Consider the following 18,287-nt stretch of genomic DNA (forward strand, 5'->3'; position numbering starts at 1 on the left):
AAGATCCCACCTGCCGCAGGGCAACTAAGCCTGCACGCCGCAACTACTGAGGCCTTGCACTCTGGAGCCTGCATGCCTGAACTACTCAGCCTGCGCCACAACTAGAGAGAAGCCCACGTGCTGCAACTAGAGAAGCCTGCATACCACGACAAAAGATCCTGCATGCCGCAACGAAGATCCCACGTGCCGCAACTAAGACCTGACACAGCCTAATAAGTAAATAATTTAATTTTAAAAAAAACCTCTGCAAGTGCCGTGTTATATTAAAATGGAGCAAAGTGGAAAGTGCAAGTCTTGGGGACTAAATCCTAGTTCTGTTATTTCCTAGCTCTGTGCCCTTGGTCAAGTTACTAACGTTTTCTGAGCCTCAGTTTTCCTACCTATAAAGCAGGGAAAATACATTCATTTTCAGAGTTTTGATAACTGAGTCAAATAAAGCATGCAACTGCCCGGAACACTGCCTGACACAAAAGAATTTAAAAGAAAAAAAAAGAATCCCTCATTAACACAGCCTCACAGTGTACTACAGTTCTGTCAAACCTTTCCCATGTGTAATTACATGTTTTTGGAATCATAAGGTACCTAGGCTATCTATGTTATAACAGAGTCTAACAATACGGGATGAATTTTAAATGAGTTAGAGTATATATTTTATTTCACTAGGGGAGTATACATGTTAAAACTTTCTTTTAAAAATCCATTAAAGGGACTTCCCTGGTGGCACAGTAGTTAAGAATACACCTGCCTACAAGCAGCTCATGCAGCTCGATATCAAAAAAACAAACAACCCAATACCAAAATCGGCAGAAGACCCAAACAGACGTTTCTCCACAGAAGATATACAGACTGCCAACAAACACATGAAAGGATGCTCAACATCACTAATCATTAGAGAAATGCAAATCAAAACTACAATGAGATATCACCTCACACCAGTCAGAATGGCCATCATCAAAAACTCTACAAACAATAAATGCTGGAGAGGTTGTGGAGAAAAGGGAATCCTCTTGCACTGCTGGTGGGAATGTGAATTGCTACAGCCACTATGGAGAACAGTATGGAGGTTCCTTAAAAAACGACAAATACAACTACCATATGACCCAGCAATCCCACTACTAGACATATACCCTGAAAAAACCATAATTCAAAAAGAGTCATGTACCAAAATGTTCATTGCAGCTCTATTTACAATAGCCCAGAGATGGAAACAACCTAAGTGTCCCTCATCAGATGAACGGATAAAGAAGATGTGGCACATATATACAATGGAATATTACTCAGCCATAAAAAGAAACGAAACTGAGCTATTTGTAATGAGGTGGGTAGACCTAGAGTCTGTCATACAGAGTGAAGTAAGTCAGAAAGAGAAAGACAAATACTGTATGCTAACACATATATATGGAATTTAAGAAAAAAAAATGTCATGAAGAACCTAGGGGTGAAACAGGAATAAAGACACAGACCTACTTGAGAATGGATCTGAGGATATGCGGAGGGGGAAGGGTAAGCTGAGACAAAGCGAAAGAGAGGCATGGACATATATACACTACCAAACGTAAGGTAGGTAGCTAGTGGGAAGCAGCCGCACAGCACAGGGAGATAAGATCGATTGGTGCTTTGTGACCGCCTGGAGGGGTGGGATAGGGAGGGTGGGAGAGAGGGAGATGCAAGAGGGAAGGGATGTGGGAACAGATGTGTATGTATAACTGATTCACTTTGTTATAAAGCAGAAACTAACCATTGTGAAGCAACTGTACTCCAATAAAAAAAAAAAAAAGAAAAAAAAAAAAAAGAATCTGCCGTCCAATGCAGGGGATGCAGGCTCCATCCCTGGGCAGGGAACTAAGATCCCACCTGCCGCAGGGCAACTAAGCCTGCACGCCGCAACTACTGAGGCCTTGCACTCTGGAGCCTGCATGCCTGAACTACCGAGCCTGCGCCACAACTAGAGAGAAGCCCACGTGCTGCAACTAGAGAAGCCTGCATGCCACGACAAAAGATCCTGCATGCCGCAACGAAGATCCCACGTGCCGCAACTAAGACCTGACACAGCCTAATAAGTAAATAATTTAATTTTAAAAAAAACCTCTGCAAGTGCCGTGTTATATTAAAATGGAGCAAAGTGGAAAGTGCAAGTCTTGGGGACTAAATCCTAGTTCTGTTATTTCCTAGCTCTGTGCCCTTGGTCAGGTTACTAACGTTTTCTGAGCCTCAGTTTTCCTACCTATAAAGCAGGGAAAATACATTCATTTTCAGAGTTTTGATAACTGAGTCAAATAAAGCATGCAACTGCGTGGAACACTGCCTGACACACAAGAATTTAAAAGAAGAAAAAAAAGAATCCCTCATTAACACTGCCTCACAGTGTACTACAGTTTTTTTTTTTTTTTTTTAATTTATTTTGGGGTGTGTTAAGTCTTTGTTGCTGTGCGTGGGCTTTATTTAGTTGCAGCAAGCGGGGGCTACTCTTCATTGCGTTGCACGGGCCTCACACTGCGGTGGCCTCTCCCACTGCAGAGCACGGGCTCCAGGTTCACGGGCTCCAGTCACTGTGGCTCGTAGGCTCCAGAGCGCAGGCTCAGTAGCTGTGGCGCAGGGGCCCAGTTGCTCCACAGCATGTGGGATCTTCCCGGACCAGGGCTCAAACCCGTGTCCCCTGCATTGTCAGGCAGACTTGTAACCACAGAGCCACCAGGGAAGCCCGTACTACAGTTTTGTCAAACCTTTCCTATGTGTAATTACATGTTTTGGGAATCATAAGGTAACCTAGGCTATCTACGTTATAACAGAGTCTAACAATACGGGATGAATTTTAAATAAGTTAGAGTATATATTTTATTTCACTAGGGGAGTATACATGTTAAAACTTTCTTTTAAAAATCCATTAAAGGGACTTCCCGGGTGGCACAGTAGTTAAGAATACACCTGCCTACAAGCAGCTCATGCAGCTCGATATCAAAAAAACAAACAACCCAATACAAAATGGGCAGAAGACCCAAACAGACGTTTCTCCAAAGAAGATATACAGATTGCCAACAAACACATGAAAGGATGCTCAACATCACTGATCATTAGAGAAATGCAAATCAAAACTACAATGAGATATCATCTCACACCAGTCAGAATGGCCATCATCAAAAACTCTACAAACAATAAATGCTGGAGAGGGTGTGGAGAAAAGGGAATCCTCTTGCACTGCTGGTGGGAATGTGAATTGGTACAGCCACTATGGAGAACAGTATGGAAGTTCCTTAAAAAACGACAAATACAACTACCATATGACCCAGCAATTCCACTACTAGACATATACCCTAAGAAAACCATAATTCAAAAAGAGTCATTTAAAAAAAAAAAAAAAAAGAATCATGTACCAAAATGTTCATTGCAGCTCTATTTACAATAGCCCGGAGATGGAAATAACCTAAATGTCCATCATCGGATGAACGGATAAAGAAGATGTGGCACATATATACAATGGAATATTACTCAGCCATAAAAAGAAACGAAACTGAGCTATTTGTAATGAGGTGGGTAGACCTAGAGTCTATCATACAGAGTGAAGTAAGTCAGAAAGAGAAAGACAAATACCGTATGCTAACACATATATATGGAATTTAAGAAAAAAAAATGTCACTAAGAACCTAGGGGTAAAACAGGAATAAAGACACAGACCTACTTGAGAATGGATGTGAGGATATGCGGAGGGGGAAGGGTAAGCTGAGACAAAGCGAAAGAGAGGCATGGACATATATACACTACCAAACGTAAGGTAGGTAGCTAGTGGGAAGCAGCCGCACAGCACAGGGAGATAAGATCGATTGGTGCTTTGTGACCGCCTGGAGGGGTGGGATAGGGAGGGTGGGAGAGAGGGAGATGCAAGAGGGAAGGGATGTGGGAACAGATGTATATGTATGACTGATTCACTTTGTTATAAAGCAGAAACTAACCATTGTGAAGCAACTGTACTCCAATAAAAAAAAAAAAAGAAAAAGAAAAAAAAAGAATCTGCCTTCCAATGCACGGGATGCAGGTTCCATCCCTGGGCAGGGAACTAAGATCCCACCTGCCGCAGGGCAACTAAGCCTGCACGCCGCAACTACTGAGGCCTTGCACTCTGGAGCCTGCATGCCTGAACTACTCAGCCTGCGCCACAACTAGAGAGAAGCCCACGTGCTGCAACTAGAGAAGCCTGCATACCACGACAAAAGATCCTGCATGCCGCAACGAAGATCCCACGTGCCGCAACTAAGACCTGACACAGCCTAATAAGTAAATAATTTAATTTTAAAAAAAACCTCTGCAAGTGCCGTGTTATATTAAAATGGAGCAAAGTGGAAAGTGCAAGTCTTGGGGACTAAATCCTAGTTCTGTTATTTCCTAGCTCTGTGCCCTTGGTCAAGTTACTAACGTTTTCTGAGCCTCAGTTTTCCTACCTATAAAGCAGGGAAAATACATTCATTTTCAGAGTTTTGATAACTGAGTCAAATAAAGCATGCAACTGCCCGGAACACTGCCTGACACAAAAGAATTTAAAAGAAAAAAAAAGAATCCCTCATTAACACAGCCTCACAGTGTACTACAGTTCTGTCAAACCTTTCCCATGTGTAATTACATGTTTTTGGAATCATAAGGTACCTAGGCTATCTACGTTATAACAGAGTCTAACAATACGGGATGAATTTTAAATGAGTTAGAGTATATATTTTATTTCACTAGGGGAGTATACATGTTAAAACTTTCTTTTAAAAATCCATTAAAGGGACTTCCCTGGTGGCACAGTAGTTAAGAATACACCTGCCTACAAGCAGCTCATGCAGCTCGATATCAAAAAAACAAACAACCCAATACCAAAATCGGCAGAAGACCCAAACAGACGTTTCTCCACAGAAGATATACAGACTGCCAACAAACACATGAAAGGATGCTCAACATCACTAATCATTAGAGAAATGCAAATCAAAACTACAATGAGATATCACCTCACACCAGTCAGAATGGCCATCATCAAAAACTCTACAAACAATAAATGCTGGAGAGGGTGTGGAGAAAAGGGAATCCTCTTGCACTGCTGGTGGGAATGTGAATTGCTACAGCCACTATGGAGAACAGTATGGAGGTTCCTTAAAAAACGACAAATACAACTACCATATGACCCAGCAATCCCACTACTAGACATATACCCTGAAAAAACCATAATTCAAAAAGAGTCATGTACCAAAATGTTCATTGCAGCTCTATTTACAATAGCCCAGAGATGGAAACAACCTAAGTGTCCATCATCAGATGAACGGATAAAGAAGATGTGGCACATATATACAATGGAATATTACTCAGCCATAAAAAGAAACGAAACTGAGCTATTTGTAATGAGGTGGGTAGACCTAGAGTCTGTCATACAGAGTGAAGTAAGTCAGAAAGAGAAAGACAAATACTGTATGCTAACACATATATATGGAATTTAAGAAAAAAAAATGTCATGAAGAACCTAGGGGTGAAACAGGAATAAAGACACAGACCTACTTGAGAATGGATCTGAGGATATGCGGAGGGGGAAGGGTAAGCTGAGACAAAGCGAAAGAGAGGCATGGACATATATACACTACCAAACGTAAGGTAGGTAGCTAGTGGGAAGCAGCCGCACAGCACAGGGAGATAAGATCGATTGGTGCTTTGTGACCGCCTGGAGGGGTGGGATAGGGAGGGTGGGAGAGAGGGAGATGCAAGAGGGAAGGGATGTGGGAACAGATGTGTATGTATAACTGATTCACTTTGTTATAAAGCAGAAACTAACCATTGTGAAGCAACTGTACTCCAATAAAAAAAAAAAAAGAAAAAAAAAAAAAAGAATCTGCCGTCCAATGCAGGGGATGCAGGCTCCATCCCTGGGCAGGGAACTAAGATCCCACCTGCCGCAGGGCAACTAAGCCTGCACGCCGCAACTACTGAGGCCTTGCACTCTGGAGCCTGCATGCCTGAACTACCGAGCCTGCGCCACAACTAGAGAGAAGCCCACGTGCTGCAACTAGAGAAGCCTGCATGCCACGACAAAAGATCCTGCATGCCGCAACGAAGATCCCACGTGCCGCAACTAAGACCTGACACAGCCTAATAAGTAAATAATTTAATTTTAAAAAAAACCTCTGCAAGTGCCGTGTTATATTAAAATGGAGCAAAGTGGAAAGTGCAAGTCTTGGGGACTAAATCCTAGTTCTGTTATTTCCTAGCTCTGTGCCCTTGGTCAGGTTACTAACGTTTTCTGAGCCTCAGTTTTCCTACCTATAAAGCAGGGAAAATACATTCATTTTCAGAGTTTTGATAACTGAGTCAAATAAAGCATGCAACTGCGTGGAACACTGCCCGACACACAAGAATTTAAAAGAAGAAAAAAAAGAATCCCTCATTAACACTGCCTCACAGTGTACTACAGTTTTCTTTTTTTTATTAATTTATTTTGGGGTGTGTTAAGTCTTTGTTGCTGTGCGTGGGCTTTATTTAGTTGCAGCAAGCGGGGGCTACTCTTCATTGCGTTGCACGGGCCTCACACTGCGGTGGCCTCTCCCACTGCAGTGGCCTCTCCCACTGCAGAGCACGGGCTCCAGGTTCATGGGCTTCAGTCACTGTGGCTCGTAGGCTCCAGAGCGCAGGCTCTGTAGCTGTGGCGCAGGGGCCCAGTTGCTCCACAGCATGTGGGATCTTCCCGGACCAGGGCTCAAACCCGTGTCCCCTGCATTGTCAGGCAGACTTGTAACCACTGAGCCACCAGGGAAGCCCGTACTACAGTTTTGTCAAACCTTTCCTATGTGTAATTACATGTTTTGGGAATCATAAGGTAACCTAGGCTATCTACGTTATAACAGAGTCTAACAATACGGGATGAATTTTAAATAAGTTAGAGTATATATTTTATTTCACTAGCGGAGTATACATGTTAAAACTTTCTTTTTAAAATCCATTAAAGGGACTTCCCGGGTGGCACAGTAGTTAAGAATACACCTGCCTACAAGCAGCTCATGCAGCTCGATATCAAAAAAACAAACAACCCAATACAAAATGGGCAGAAGACCCAAACAGACGTTTCTCCAAAGAAGATATACAGATTGCCAACAAACACATGAAAGGATGCTCAACATCACTAATCATTAGAGAAATGCAAATCAAAACTACAATGAGATATCATCTCACACCAGTCAGAATGGCCATCATCAAAAACTCTACAAACAATAAATGCTGGAGAGGGTGTGGAGAAAAGGGAATCCTCTTGCACTGCTGGTGGGAATGTGAATTGCTACAGCCACTATGGAGAACAGTATGGAGGTTCCTTAAAAAACGACAAATACAACTACCATATGACCCAGCAATCCCACTACTAGACATATACCCTGAGAAAACCGTAATTCAAAAAGAGTCATGTACCAAAATGTTCATTGCAGCTCTATTTACAATAGCCTGGAGATGGAAACAACCTAAGTGTCCATCATCGGATGAATGGATAAAGAAGATGTGGCACATATATACAATGGGATATTACTCAGCCATAAAAGGAAACGAAACTCAGCTATTTGTAATGAGGTGGGTAGACCTAGAGTCTGTCATACAGAGTGAAGTAAGTCAGAAAGAGAAAGACAAATACCGTATGCTAACACATATATATGGAATTTAAGAAAAAAAAAATGTCATGAAGAACCTAGGGGTAAAACAGGAATAAAGACACAGACCTACTTGAGAATGGATCTGAGGATATGCGGAGGGGGAAGGGTAAGCTGAGACAAAGCGAAAGAGAGGCATGGACATATATACACTACCAAACGTAAGGTAGGTAGCTAGTGGGAAGCAGCCGCACAGCACAGGGAGATAAGATCGATTGGTGCTTTGTGACCGCCTGGAGGGGTGGGATAGGGAGTGTGGGAGAGAGGGAGATGCAAGAGGGAAGGGATGTGGGAACAGATGTATATGTATGACTGATTCACTTTGTTATAAAGCAGAAACTAACCATTGTGAAGCAACTGTACTCCAAAAAAAAAAAAAAAAAAGAAAAAGAAAAAAAAAGAATCTGCCTTCCAATGCACGGGATGCAGGTTCCATCCCTGGGCAGGGAACTAAGATCCCACCTGCCGCAGGGCAACTAAGCCTGCACGCTGCAACTACTGAGGCCTTGCACTCTGGAGCCTGCATGCCTGAACTACTGAGCCTGCGCCACAACTAGAGAGAAGCCCACGTGCTGCAACTAGAGAAGCCTGCATGCCACGACAAAAGATCCTGCATGCCGCAACGAAGATCCCACGTGCCGCAACTAAGACCTGACACAGCCTAATAAGTAAATAATTTAATTTTAAAAAAAACCTCTGCAAGTGCCGTGTTATATTAAAATGGAGCAAAGTGGAAAGTGCAAGTCTTGGGGACTAAATCCTAGTTCTGTTATTTCCTAGCTCTGTGCCCTTGGTCAAGTTACTAACGTTTTCTGAGCCTCAGTTTTCCTACCTATAAAGCAGGGAAAATACATTCATTTTCAGAGTTTTGATAACTGAGTCAAGTAAAGCATGCAACTGCCCGGAACACTGCCTGACACAAAAGAATTTAAAAGAATCCCTCGTTAACACTGCCTCACAGTGTACTACAGTTTTGTCAAACCTTTCCCATGTGTAATTACATGTTTTGGGAATCATAAGGTAACCAAGCTATCTACGTTATAACAGAGTCTAACAATACGGCCTGAATTTTAAATGAGTTAGAGTATATATTTTATTTCACTAGGGGAGTATACATGTTAAAACTTTCTTTTTAAAATCCATTAAAGGGACTTCCCTGGTGGCACAGTAGTTAAGAATACACTTGCCTACAAGCAGCTCACGCAGCTCGATATCAAAAAAACAAACAACCCAATACAAAATGGGCAGAAGACTTAAATAGACATTTCTCCAAAGAAGATATACAGGGTGCCAACAAGCACATGAAAGGATGCTCAACATCATTAACATTAGAGCAATGCTAATCAAAACTACAATGAGATATCATCTCACACCAGTCAGAATGGCCATCATCAAAAAATCTACAAACAATAAATGCTGGCGAGGGTGTGGAGAACTCTTGCACTGCTGGTGGGAATGTGAATTGGTACAGCCATTATGGAGAACAGTATGGAGGTTCCTTAAAAAACTACAAACAGAGCTACCATATGACCCAGCAATCCCACTACTGGGCATATACCCTGAGAGATCCATAATTCAAAAAGAGTCATGTACGAAAATGTTCATTGTAGCTCTATCTACAGTGGCATGGAGATGGAAGCGGCCTAGGTGTCCATCATCGGATGAATGGATGGGGAGGATGTGGCACATGTATACAGTGGAGTGTTGCTCAGCCATAGAAAGAAACGAAATTGAGCTAGTTGTAGTGGGGTGGATGGACCTAGAGTCTGTCGTACAGAGTGCAGTGAGTCGGAAAGAGAGAGACAAATGCTGTATGCTAGCACATGTATATGGAATTTATGAAAAGAAAAAAAGATGTCATGAGGGGCCTAGGGGTAGGACAGGAATAAAGACACAGACCTACTAGGGAATGGACTTGAGGATATGGGGAGGGGGAAGGGTAAGCTGGGACAAAGTGAGAGAGTGGCATGGACATATGTACACTACCAAATGTAAAACAGATAGCTAGTGCGAAGCATCCGCGTAGCACAGCAAGATCAGCTTGGTGCTTTGTGACCAACTAGAGGGGTGGCATAGGGAGGGTGTGAGGGAGGGAGATGCAAGAGGGGAGAGATATGGCAACATATGTATATGTATCACTGATTCACTTTGTTATAAAGCAATTATACTCCAATAAAGAAGTTAAAAAAAAAAAAAGAATCCACCTGCCAATGCAGGGGACACAGGTTCGAGCCCTGGTCTGGGAAGATCCCACATGCCACAGAGCAACTAAGCCCATGTGCCACAACTACTGACCTTGTGCTCTAGAGCCCGCGAGCAACAACTACTGAAGCCTGCACACCTAGAGCCCGTGTTCCGCAACAAGAGAAACCACCGTAATGAGAAGCCCACATACCACAATGAAGAGTAGCTCCCGCTCACCAGAACTAGAGAAAGTCCACGCACACGTAGCAATGAAGGCTCAACACAGCCAAAAGTAAAATAAAGTTCTCTTTAAAAAAAAATCCATTTAAAAAATTATCTTCAAAACATTAAAAACCACCTCTAGATTACTGAAATAATATATTCTCACCTCCTCAAGGGACGATTCCAAATTCATTCCAAAAGCAACTCCCATTAGTCCAAAGAGTGAAAGAGAGAAGGTTCCCATGGTCAACTGTAGGTTCAACCTCATCATCACATTACGGTGGCTGGGGAGGAGAACAACTGCTTAGTTCAGAAGATCTTACCAACTACACGCAGCAAATTCACTACATAATCTATTAAAGACCACATGGATTAAACATACACTTTAAAAAAAGGACATTTCCATGTAGTAATTACAAACAATAATGATGGTATAATTCTTTCCAAAATGGAAAAACAAAGCTATCCTTAAAAGCTTTATTACTGTGTACTATTTTATAAAGAAAATACTTACTGATTGTTTTATACGAGGCCTTCTTACCTGTCCAAGTTGATGAATATGATACTCTGTGAATCATCAATCAGTGCCCTAAGTTCCCGAGCTGCATTGGAAAGATCCTCAGCTAATCGGTAGTAGTTTTCCAACAGCAACTCCATCTCTTCTGCATGGTCAATCCCAGCACTGCTCTTTTCACTTTAATTAAGAATTAACATAATTAACATGCCCCCAATACATGCATTATACATTTAGTACCACAGAACTTCCTGAATTACTATAAAATATTCAGCTACCAGTGAAAAAACTACTCTTTGCCATTACTATTATTGTGATTGAGGCCAGTCTGGAGCGGCTTTGCCAACTGATCCTAAACATGACACAGGTAGTTGAGGACACGGGTTCCATCCCTACACAGGCCTCACTGTATTCCATGGCCCTGATCCCAGGGACGTTCATGCAATGCTACCAGTTACAGGAAAATGCAGACATGTGAATGCTGATGAATTCAGTGCAAATCCCAAATCACTATCAGGTAAAACAAAACCAAAAACTAAAAATGAACACAAAGAGCATTTCCTTTCCAAGGTAAATATATAACATCATTTTCATATATGAAGTAAACCGTTTTTGAAAAATGTCAGTACAGTCAGAGGGCTCAAGATGGCAGAGGAGAAGGACGGGGAGCTCACCTTCTCCCACAAATACATCAACATGTGGAACGACTCTCACAGAACACCTACTGAACACTGGCAGAAGACCTCAGACTTCCAAAAGGGCAAGAAAATCTCCACATACTGGGTAGGACAAAAGAAAAAAAAAGAGAGAGAGAGAGAAAGGAACCGGGAAGGGACCTGCTCCCCAGAGGGAGCTGTGAAAGAGGAAAGGTGTCAGAACACTGGGAAGTCTCCTCACTGGCAGGCAGATCAGCTGGGACGGGGGGCAGGGCGGGGGGGAGCTTCAGAGCCTTGTAGGAGAGCACAACAAGCAGTTTGTGGAGGGCAAAGCAGAGAGAGCCCCACACAGTCCGTTGGTGCCACTGCCTGGCATTCCCCAGCCTGAGACGGTCCTCCACTGGGGTGGGTGGGGGCTGGGTGCTGAGGCTCAGGCTTCGGAGGTCAGAACAGGGGAGAAGACTGGGGGTGGCTGCCTGAGGGGGCTAGGGTGTGGTACGCCACCACTGAGGGAAGAAGCCAGGGCCCCCAGGGCACCACTGCTGGGGTGGGGGGGCATGAGGAGGGGGGTGGGGGGGCATGAGGAGAGGGGTGGGACCTCCATAGGAGCTTATTTCTCAGGCAGCAGGGCACCGCTTACATGAGCTCTGGGGGTGGGCACGAGCCACCACTGCCAACTCAGGCTCCAGAGGTGGGAGCAGCCTGCCAACGCCGAGGGTCCCATGACCAAGCACCAACCACTGCCCCTGACCTCCTGGGAGCATGCATGGGGCGTGCACCTGCTCACCCTCTGACAAGGGTATAATGGCCAGCACACACTGAGGAAAGAGATGGCAAGCATCCAAACCAAAAACAGCCCTCAAGCCAAAAAAATATTAAACCCACAAAAGCTAAGCAGGAATGCTCCCGCATATAAATAGCCCTCCAAGCCTACAGTAGATAATTGTTTCTCCTAAACTCACAGAGTAAGAGAAATATAAGCAAAATGAAGAAACAGAGGAACCACTCCCAGTTAAGAGAATTGCCCTGAAGGAACAATGAAACATACCTCTTCAGTCTAAAAGACACCGAGTTCAAAGAGGAGGTAATGAAAATACTGAAGGAATTAAGAAAGGCCATCAACAGAAATGCAGATTACTGTAAAAAGGAACTAGAAACTATAAGGAGGAGCCAAGAAAAATTAGAAAATTCATTTGCTGAAATGAAAGCTAAGCCAAAGGCAATGAATAGCAGAATGAATAATGCAGAAAAATAAGTGATCTGGAAGACAGAATGGAAATTACCCAATCAAAACAGTAGACAGAAAACCAAATGAAAAAAAATGAAAGCAATATAAGAGACCTATGGGATAATATAAAGTGTGCCTATCTATGTGTAATAGGGATTCCAGAAGGAAAAAAGGGGATTGAAAATGTATTCGAAGAAATTATGGCTGAAAACTTCCCACATTTAAGAAGGAAACAGATATCCAGATACAAGAAGCACAGAGGGTCCCATACAAGATGAACCCAAACAAACCTACACCAAGACATACTATAATAAAAATGGCAAAAGTTAAAGAGGATTCCAAAGGCAGCAAGAGAAAAACAAAAAGTTAGTTACAAGGGAATCCCCTTAAGGCTATCAGCTGATTTCTCGACAGAAACACTGCAAGCCAGAAGGGAGTGGCAAAATATATTCAAAGTTTTGAGAGGGAAAAAATCTGCAAACTGAAATACTCTATCCAGCAAGATTATCATTTAGAATAGGAGGGGAAATAAAGTTCTCAGACAAGCAAAAACTAAAAGAATACAGCAATACCAAACCTATCCTAAAAGAAATATTGAAAGCTCTTCTCTAAATACAAAAGAAGACGATATAGGAAAGGGGAAATCACAGTTGAAAAGTAAATCACTTAAGTTAGCCAGTATACAGATCAAAAAGAAAAAAAAAAAAAACCTACTGTGAAAGGATGGTAAACACAAGAAACAGCAAAAGGATAAATATGAAGCTGTAAAAAAAGGACATCAAAATCATAAAATGTGGGGAAGGAGAGTAAGAAAATGTAGATTCTTGTTTTTTAGAATGTGTTTAAGCTTCTATGACTATCAGTCTCAAGCAAGCAGATATAGGAAGGGGTTAACATACTTGAAAAACAGGGCAACCACAAATCAAAAGCACACACTAGGTCCACAAAAAACAGAAAGAACACAAGCATAAAATAAAAGGAAATCATCAAACCACAAAAAAGAAAAGGAACAACAACAAAAATCCATAGAATCAACTGGAAAACAAGGTTTAAAATGGCAGTGGATACATATGTATCATTACCTTAAATGTCAGTGGACTGAATGCTCAAATCAAGACAGAGTGGCAGACTGGATAAAAAAACAAGAGCCTACAATATGCTGCCTACAAGAGACCTACCTTAGGGCAAAGGACACACACAGATTGAAAGTGAGGGGATGGAAAAAGATATTTCATGCAAATGGAAATGACAAGTAAGCAGAAGTTGCAAAACTCATATCAGACTATAAAGTAGACTTTAAAACAAAGGCCATAAAGGAAAAGAACACTATATAATGGTAAAAGGATCAATACAGGAAGAGGATTTTACAATCATCACCATATATGCACCTAACGTAGGAGCACCAAATCCATAAAACACTAACAGACATAAAGGAAGAAATTGACTGGAATACAATAATAGTAGGAGATTTTAACACCCTACTCACATCAATGGACAGATCTTCTAGGTAATCAATAAGGCAAGAGAGATCCTAAATGATGGAATAGGACAGTTAGACTTAATTGATATTTTCAAGACATTACATCAAAAAAACCAAAAACCAAAAAACAGAATACACATCTTTTCAAGTGCACGTGGAACATTCTCTAGGACTGACCACATACTAGGGCACAAAACTAATAACCTCAACAAATTTAAGAGTATAGAAATCATTTCAAGCATCTTCTCTGACCACAACAGCATGAAACTAGAAATCAACCGCAGGAAAAGAAATGAGAAAAAAATGATTATATGAAGACTAAACCATATGCTACTAAAAACCAATAGGTCAATCAGGAAATCAAAAAGGAAATTAAAAAGTACCCTGAGACAAACAACAATGAAAACACAACCACACAAAATCTATGGGATACAGCAAAAGCACTTCTTAGAGGGAAGTTCATAGCGATACACACCTTCCTCAAAAAACAAGAAAACATCTCAACAACCTAACATACCACCTAACATACCAACCTAACATACCACCTAAAAGAATTAGAAAAAGAAGAAAAACCAAAACCTAAAGTCAGCAGAAGGAAGGAAATAATAAAGATCAGGGAGGAAATAAATTGAGATTAAAAAAATAGAAAAAAAAATCAATAAAACCAAAAGCTGGTTCTTTGAAGGGGTAAACAAAATTGACAAACCTCTTGCCAGGCTCACCAAGAAGAAAAAAGAGAGAACCCAAATAAGCAAATTAAGAACTGAAAAAGGAGAAATCTCAACTGATATCACAGAAATACAAAAACCCATATGAGAGGGCCTCCCTGGTGGCGCAGTGGTTGAGAGTCCACCTGCCGATGCAGGGGATACGGGTTCGTGCCCCGGTCCAGGAGGATCCCATATGCCGCGGAGCGGCTGGGCCCGTGAGCCATGGCCGCTGGGCCTGCGCATCCGGAGCCTGTGCTCCGCAGCGGGAGAGGCCACAACAGTGAGAGGCCCGCGTACCGCAAAAAAAAAAAAAAAAAACCATAAGAGAATACTATGAACAATTATATGCCAACAAATTTGACAACTTAGAAGAAACAGACAACTTTCTAGAAACATATAGCCCATCAAAACTGAATCAAGAAGTAGATAATTTGAACAGACCGATTCACTAGAAGTGAAATATAATCTGTAAAAAAACAAAACAAAACTCCCTACAAACAAAAGTCTAGGATCAGATGGCTTCACAGGTGAATTCTACCAAACATACAAAGAAGAACTTATACGCATCCTTCTCAAACTCTTCCAAAAGACTGAAGAGGAGAGAACACTCCCAAAGACATTCTATGAAGCTACGTACCATCACCCTGATACCAAAGCCAAAGATACCACCAAAAAAGAAAATCACAGGACAATATCTTTGATGAATATAGATGCAAAAATTCTCAACAAAATATTAGCAAACTGAATCCAACAACACATAAAAGATCATACTCCACAACCAATCAGGATTCATCCCAAGTTCACAAGAATGGTTCAACATACGCACATCAATCAGTGTCATACACCACATAAAAGTAAGAAAACCACATGATCATCAAAAGATGCAGAAAAAGGGCTTCCCTGGTGGCGCAGTTGTTCAGAATCTGCCTGCCAATGCAGGGGACAGGGGTTCGAGCCCTGGTCTGGGAAGATCCCACATGCCGTGGAGCAACTGGCCCCGTGAGCCACAATTGCTGAGCCTGTGCATCTGGAGCCTGTGCTCTGCAACAAGAGAGGCCGCGATAGTGAGAGGCCCGCGCGCTGTGATGAAGAGTGGCCCCCACTTGCCGCAACTAGAGAAAGCCCTTGCACAGAAACGAAGACCCGACACAGCCATAAATAAATAAATAAATAAATTTTTTTAAAAAGATGCAGAAAAAACCTTTGACAAAATTCAAAATCCATTCATGATAAAAACATAGTAAAAGCCATTTATGACAAACCCAAAGACAGTATACTCAATGGTGAAAAGTTGAAAGCCTTTCCACTAAAATCTGGAACAAGACAAGGATGCCCACCTTCACCACTTCTATTTAACATAGTATTGGAAGTCCTAGCCACAGCAGTCAGACAGGAAATAAAAGGTATTCAAATTGGAAGGAAAGAGGTAAAATTGTCACTATATGCAGATGACATGATACCATATACATAGAAAAGCCTAAGGACTCCACACAAAAACTACTAGATCTAATAAGTGAATTCAGTAAAGTAGCAGGATATAAGATTAACATTCAGAAATTGGTTGCATTTCTTTACACTAACAATGAAATATCAGAAAGGGAATGTAAAAAACAATACCTTTTAAAATCACACCAACAAACAAAAAAACCCTAGGACTAAACCTAAGCAAGGAGGTGAAAGACTTACATGCTGAGAACTATAAAACATTAATAAAGGAAACTAAAGAGGATTCAAAGAAATGGAAGGATATCCCATGCTCTTGGGTTAGAAGAATGTTGTTAAAATGGCAATACTACCCAAAGCAATCTACAAGTTTAATGAGATCCCTATCAAATTACCCATGACATTTTCCACAGAATTAGAACAAATAATCCAAAATTTATATGGAACCATAAAAGACCCAGAATTGACAAAGCAATCCTGAGGAAACAAAAACAAAGCAGGAGGCATAACTCTTCCAGACTTCAGACAATACTACAAAGCTACAGTAAGCAAAACAACGGATCAATGGAACAGAATTGAGAGCCCAGAAATAAACCCACACACCTACCGTCAGTTCATCATCTACAAAGGAGGCAAGAATATAAAAAGGAAAAAGTCTCTTCAGTAAGTAGTGCTGGGAAAGTTGGACAGCTGCATGTTAAGTCAATGAAGTTAGAACAAACCCTCACACCATGCAGAAAAATAAACTCAAAATGGCTTAAAGACTTAAACATAAGACATGACACCATAAAATTCCTAGAACAGAGCATAGGCAAAACATCATTTGACATAAATTGTACCAGTGTTTTCTTAGGTCAGTCTCCCAAGGCAATAGAAATAAAACCAAGAATAAACAAATGGGACCTAATCAAACTTACAAGCTTTTGCACAGCAAAGGAAACCATAAAAAAAATGAAAAGACAACCTATGGACTGGGAGAAAGTATTTCCAAATGATGAGACTGACAAGGACTTAATTCCCAAATAAACAAACTGCTCATACAACTCAACAACAAAAACACAACCCAATCGAAAAATGGGGAGAAGACCTTAATAGACATTTCTCCAAAGAAGACATACAGATGGCCAGTAGGCACATGAAAAGATGCGCAAAATCACTAATTATTAGAGAAATGCAAATCAAAACTACAATGAGGTACCACCTCACATCAGTCAGAATGGCCATCATTAAAAACTTTACAAATAACAAATGCTGGAGAGGGTGTGGAGAAAAGTAAACCCTCCTACACTATTGGCGGGAATGTAAATTGGTGCAGCCACTATGGAAAACAGTACGGAGGTTCTTCAGAAAACTAAAAATAGAACTACCATACAATCCAGCAATCTCAGTCCTGGGTGTATACACCTGGACAAAACTATAATTTAAAAAGATACATGCACCTCTATGTTCATAGCAGCACTATTCACAATAGCCAAGACATGGAAACAACCTAAATGTCCATCAACAGATGAATGGATAAAGATGTGGAGGTGTGTGTGTGTATATATATACATCCACACACACACACACACATATATATATATATGCGTGCACACACATGCACACACACACACACACACAATGGAATACTACTCAGTCATAAAAAAGAATGAAATAATGCCGTTTGCAGCAACATGGATGCAACTAGAGATTATACTAAGTGAAGTCAGAAAGAGAAAGACAAATACCATATGCTATCACTTATATGTGGAATCTAAAATATGGCACAAATGAACCTATCTACAAAACAGAAACAGACTCACAGACATAGAGAACAGACTTGTAGTTGCCAAGGGGAAGGGGGAGGGAGAGGGATGGACTGGGAATTTGGGGTTAGCAGATGCAAACTATTACATACAGAATGATAACAACAAGGTCCTACTGTATAGCACAGGGAACTATATCCACCCAATCTCCTGGGATAAACCACAATGGAAAAAAATATAAAAAAAAGAATGTATATATGTGTATAACTGAGTCACTTTGCTGTATAGCAGAAATTAGCACACATTGTAAATTATCCTCCCTACCAAGGAGGATAAGTGGGAATGAAGCACTCTGTAAAAGACACTTATAAAGCATATTAGAGATAAATTGGTCTAAGAAGCAAAGAAAGCAAGAGTTACAAGAGTGATGAAGTTTCTGCTACTATATCTAGCTGCTAT

General features: G+C 41.3%; 1 protein-coding gene across 3 annotated transcripts in view; it reads right to left on the reverse strand.

The window, feature by feature from the left end:
- Positions 1-18,287, reverse strand: part of MRS2 (magnesium transporter MRS2) — a gene marked incomplete at its 5' end in the record, with an annotated part of 56,663 nt that overhangs the window by 26,069 nt on the left and 12,307 nt on the right. For all 3 annotated transcript variants that reach the window (XM_079713030.1, XM_079713031.1, XM_079713029.1), the window contains 2 exons: positions 10,219-10,336; positions 10,594-10,746. In XM_079713030.1, coding sequence (XP_079569156.1) covers positions 10,219-10,336; positions 10,594-10,746 — 271 coding nt within the window. The remainder of the gene's footprint in view (positions 1-10,218; positions 10,337-10,593; positions 10,747-18,287) is intronic.

The sequence above is a fragment of the Hyperoodon ampullatus genome, assembly GCF_949752795.1.
Source record: "Hyperoodon ampullatus genome assembly, chromosome: 10".
Classification (NCBI taxonomy): Eukaryota; Metazoa; Chordata; class Mammalia; order Artiodactyla; family Ziphiidae; genus Hyperoodon; species Hyperoodon ampullatus.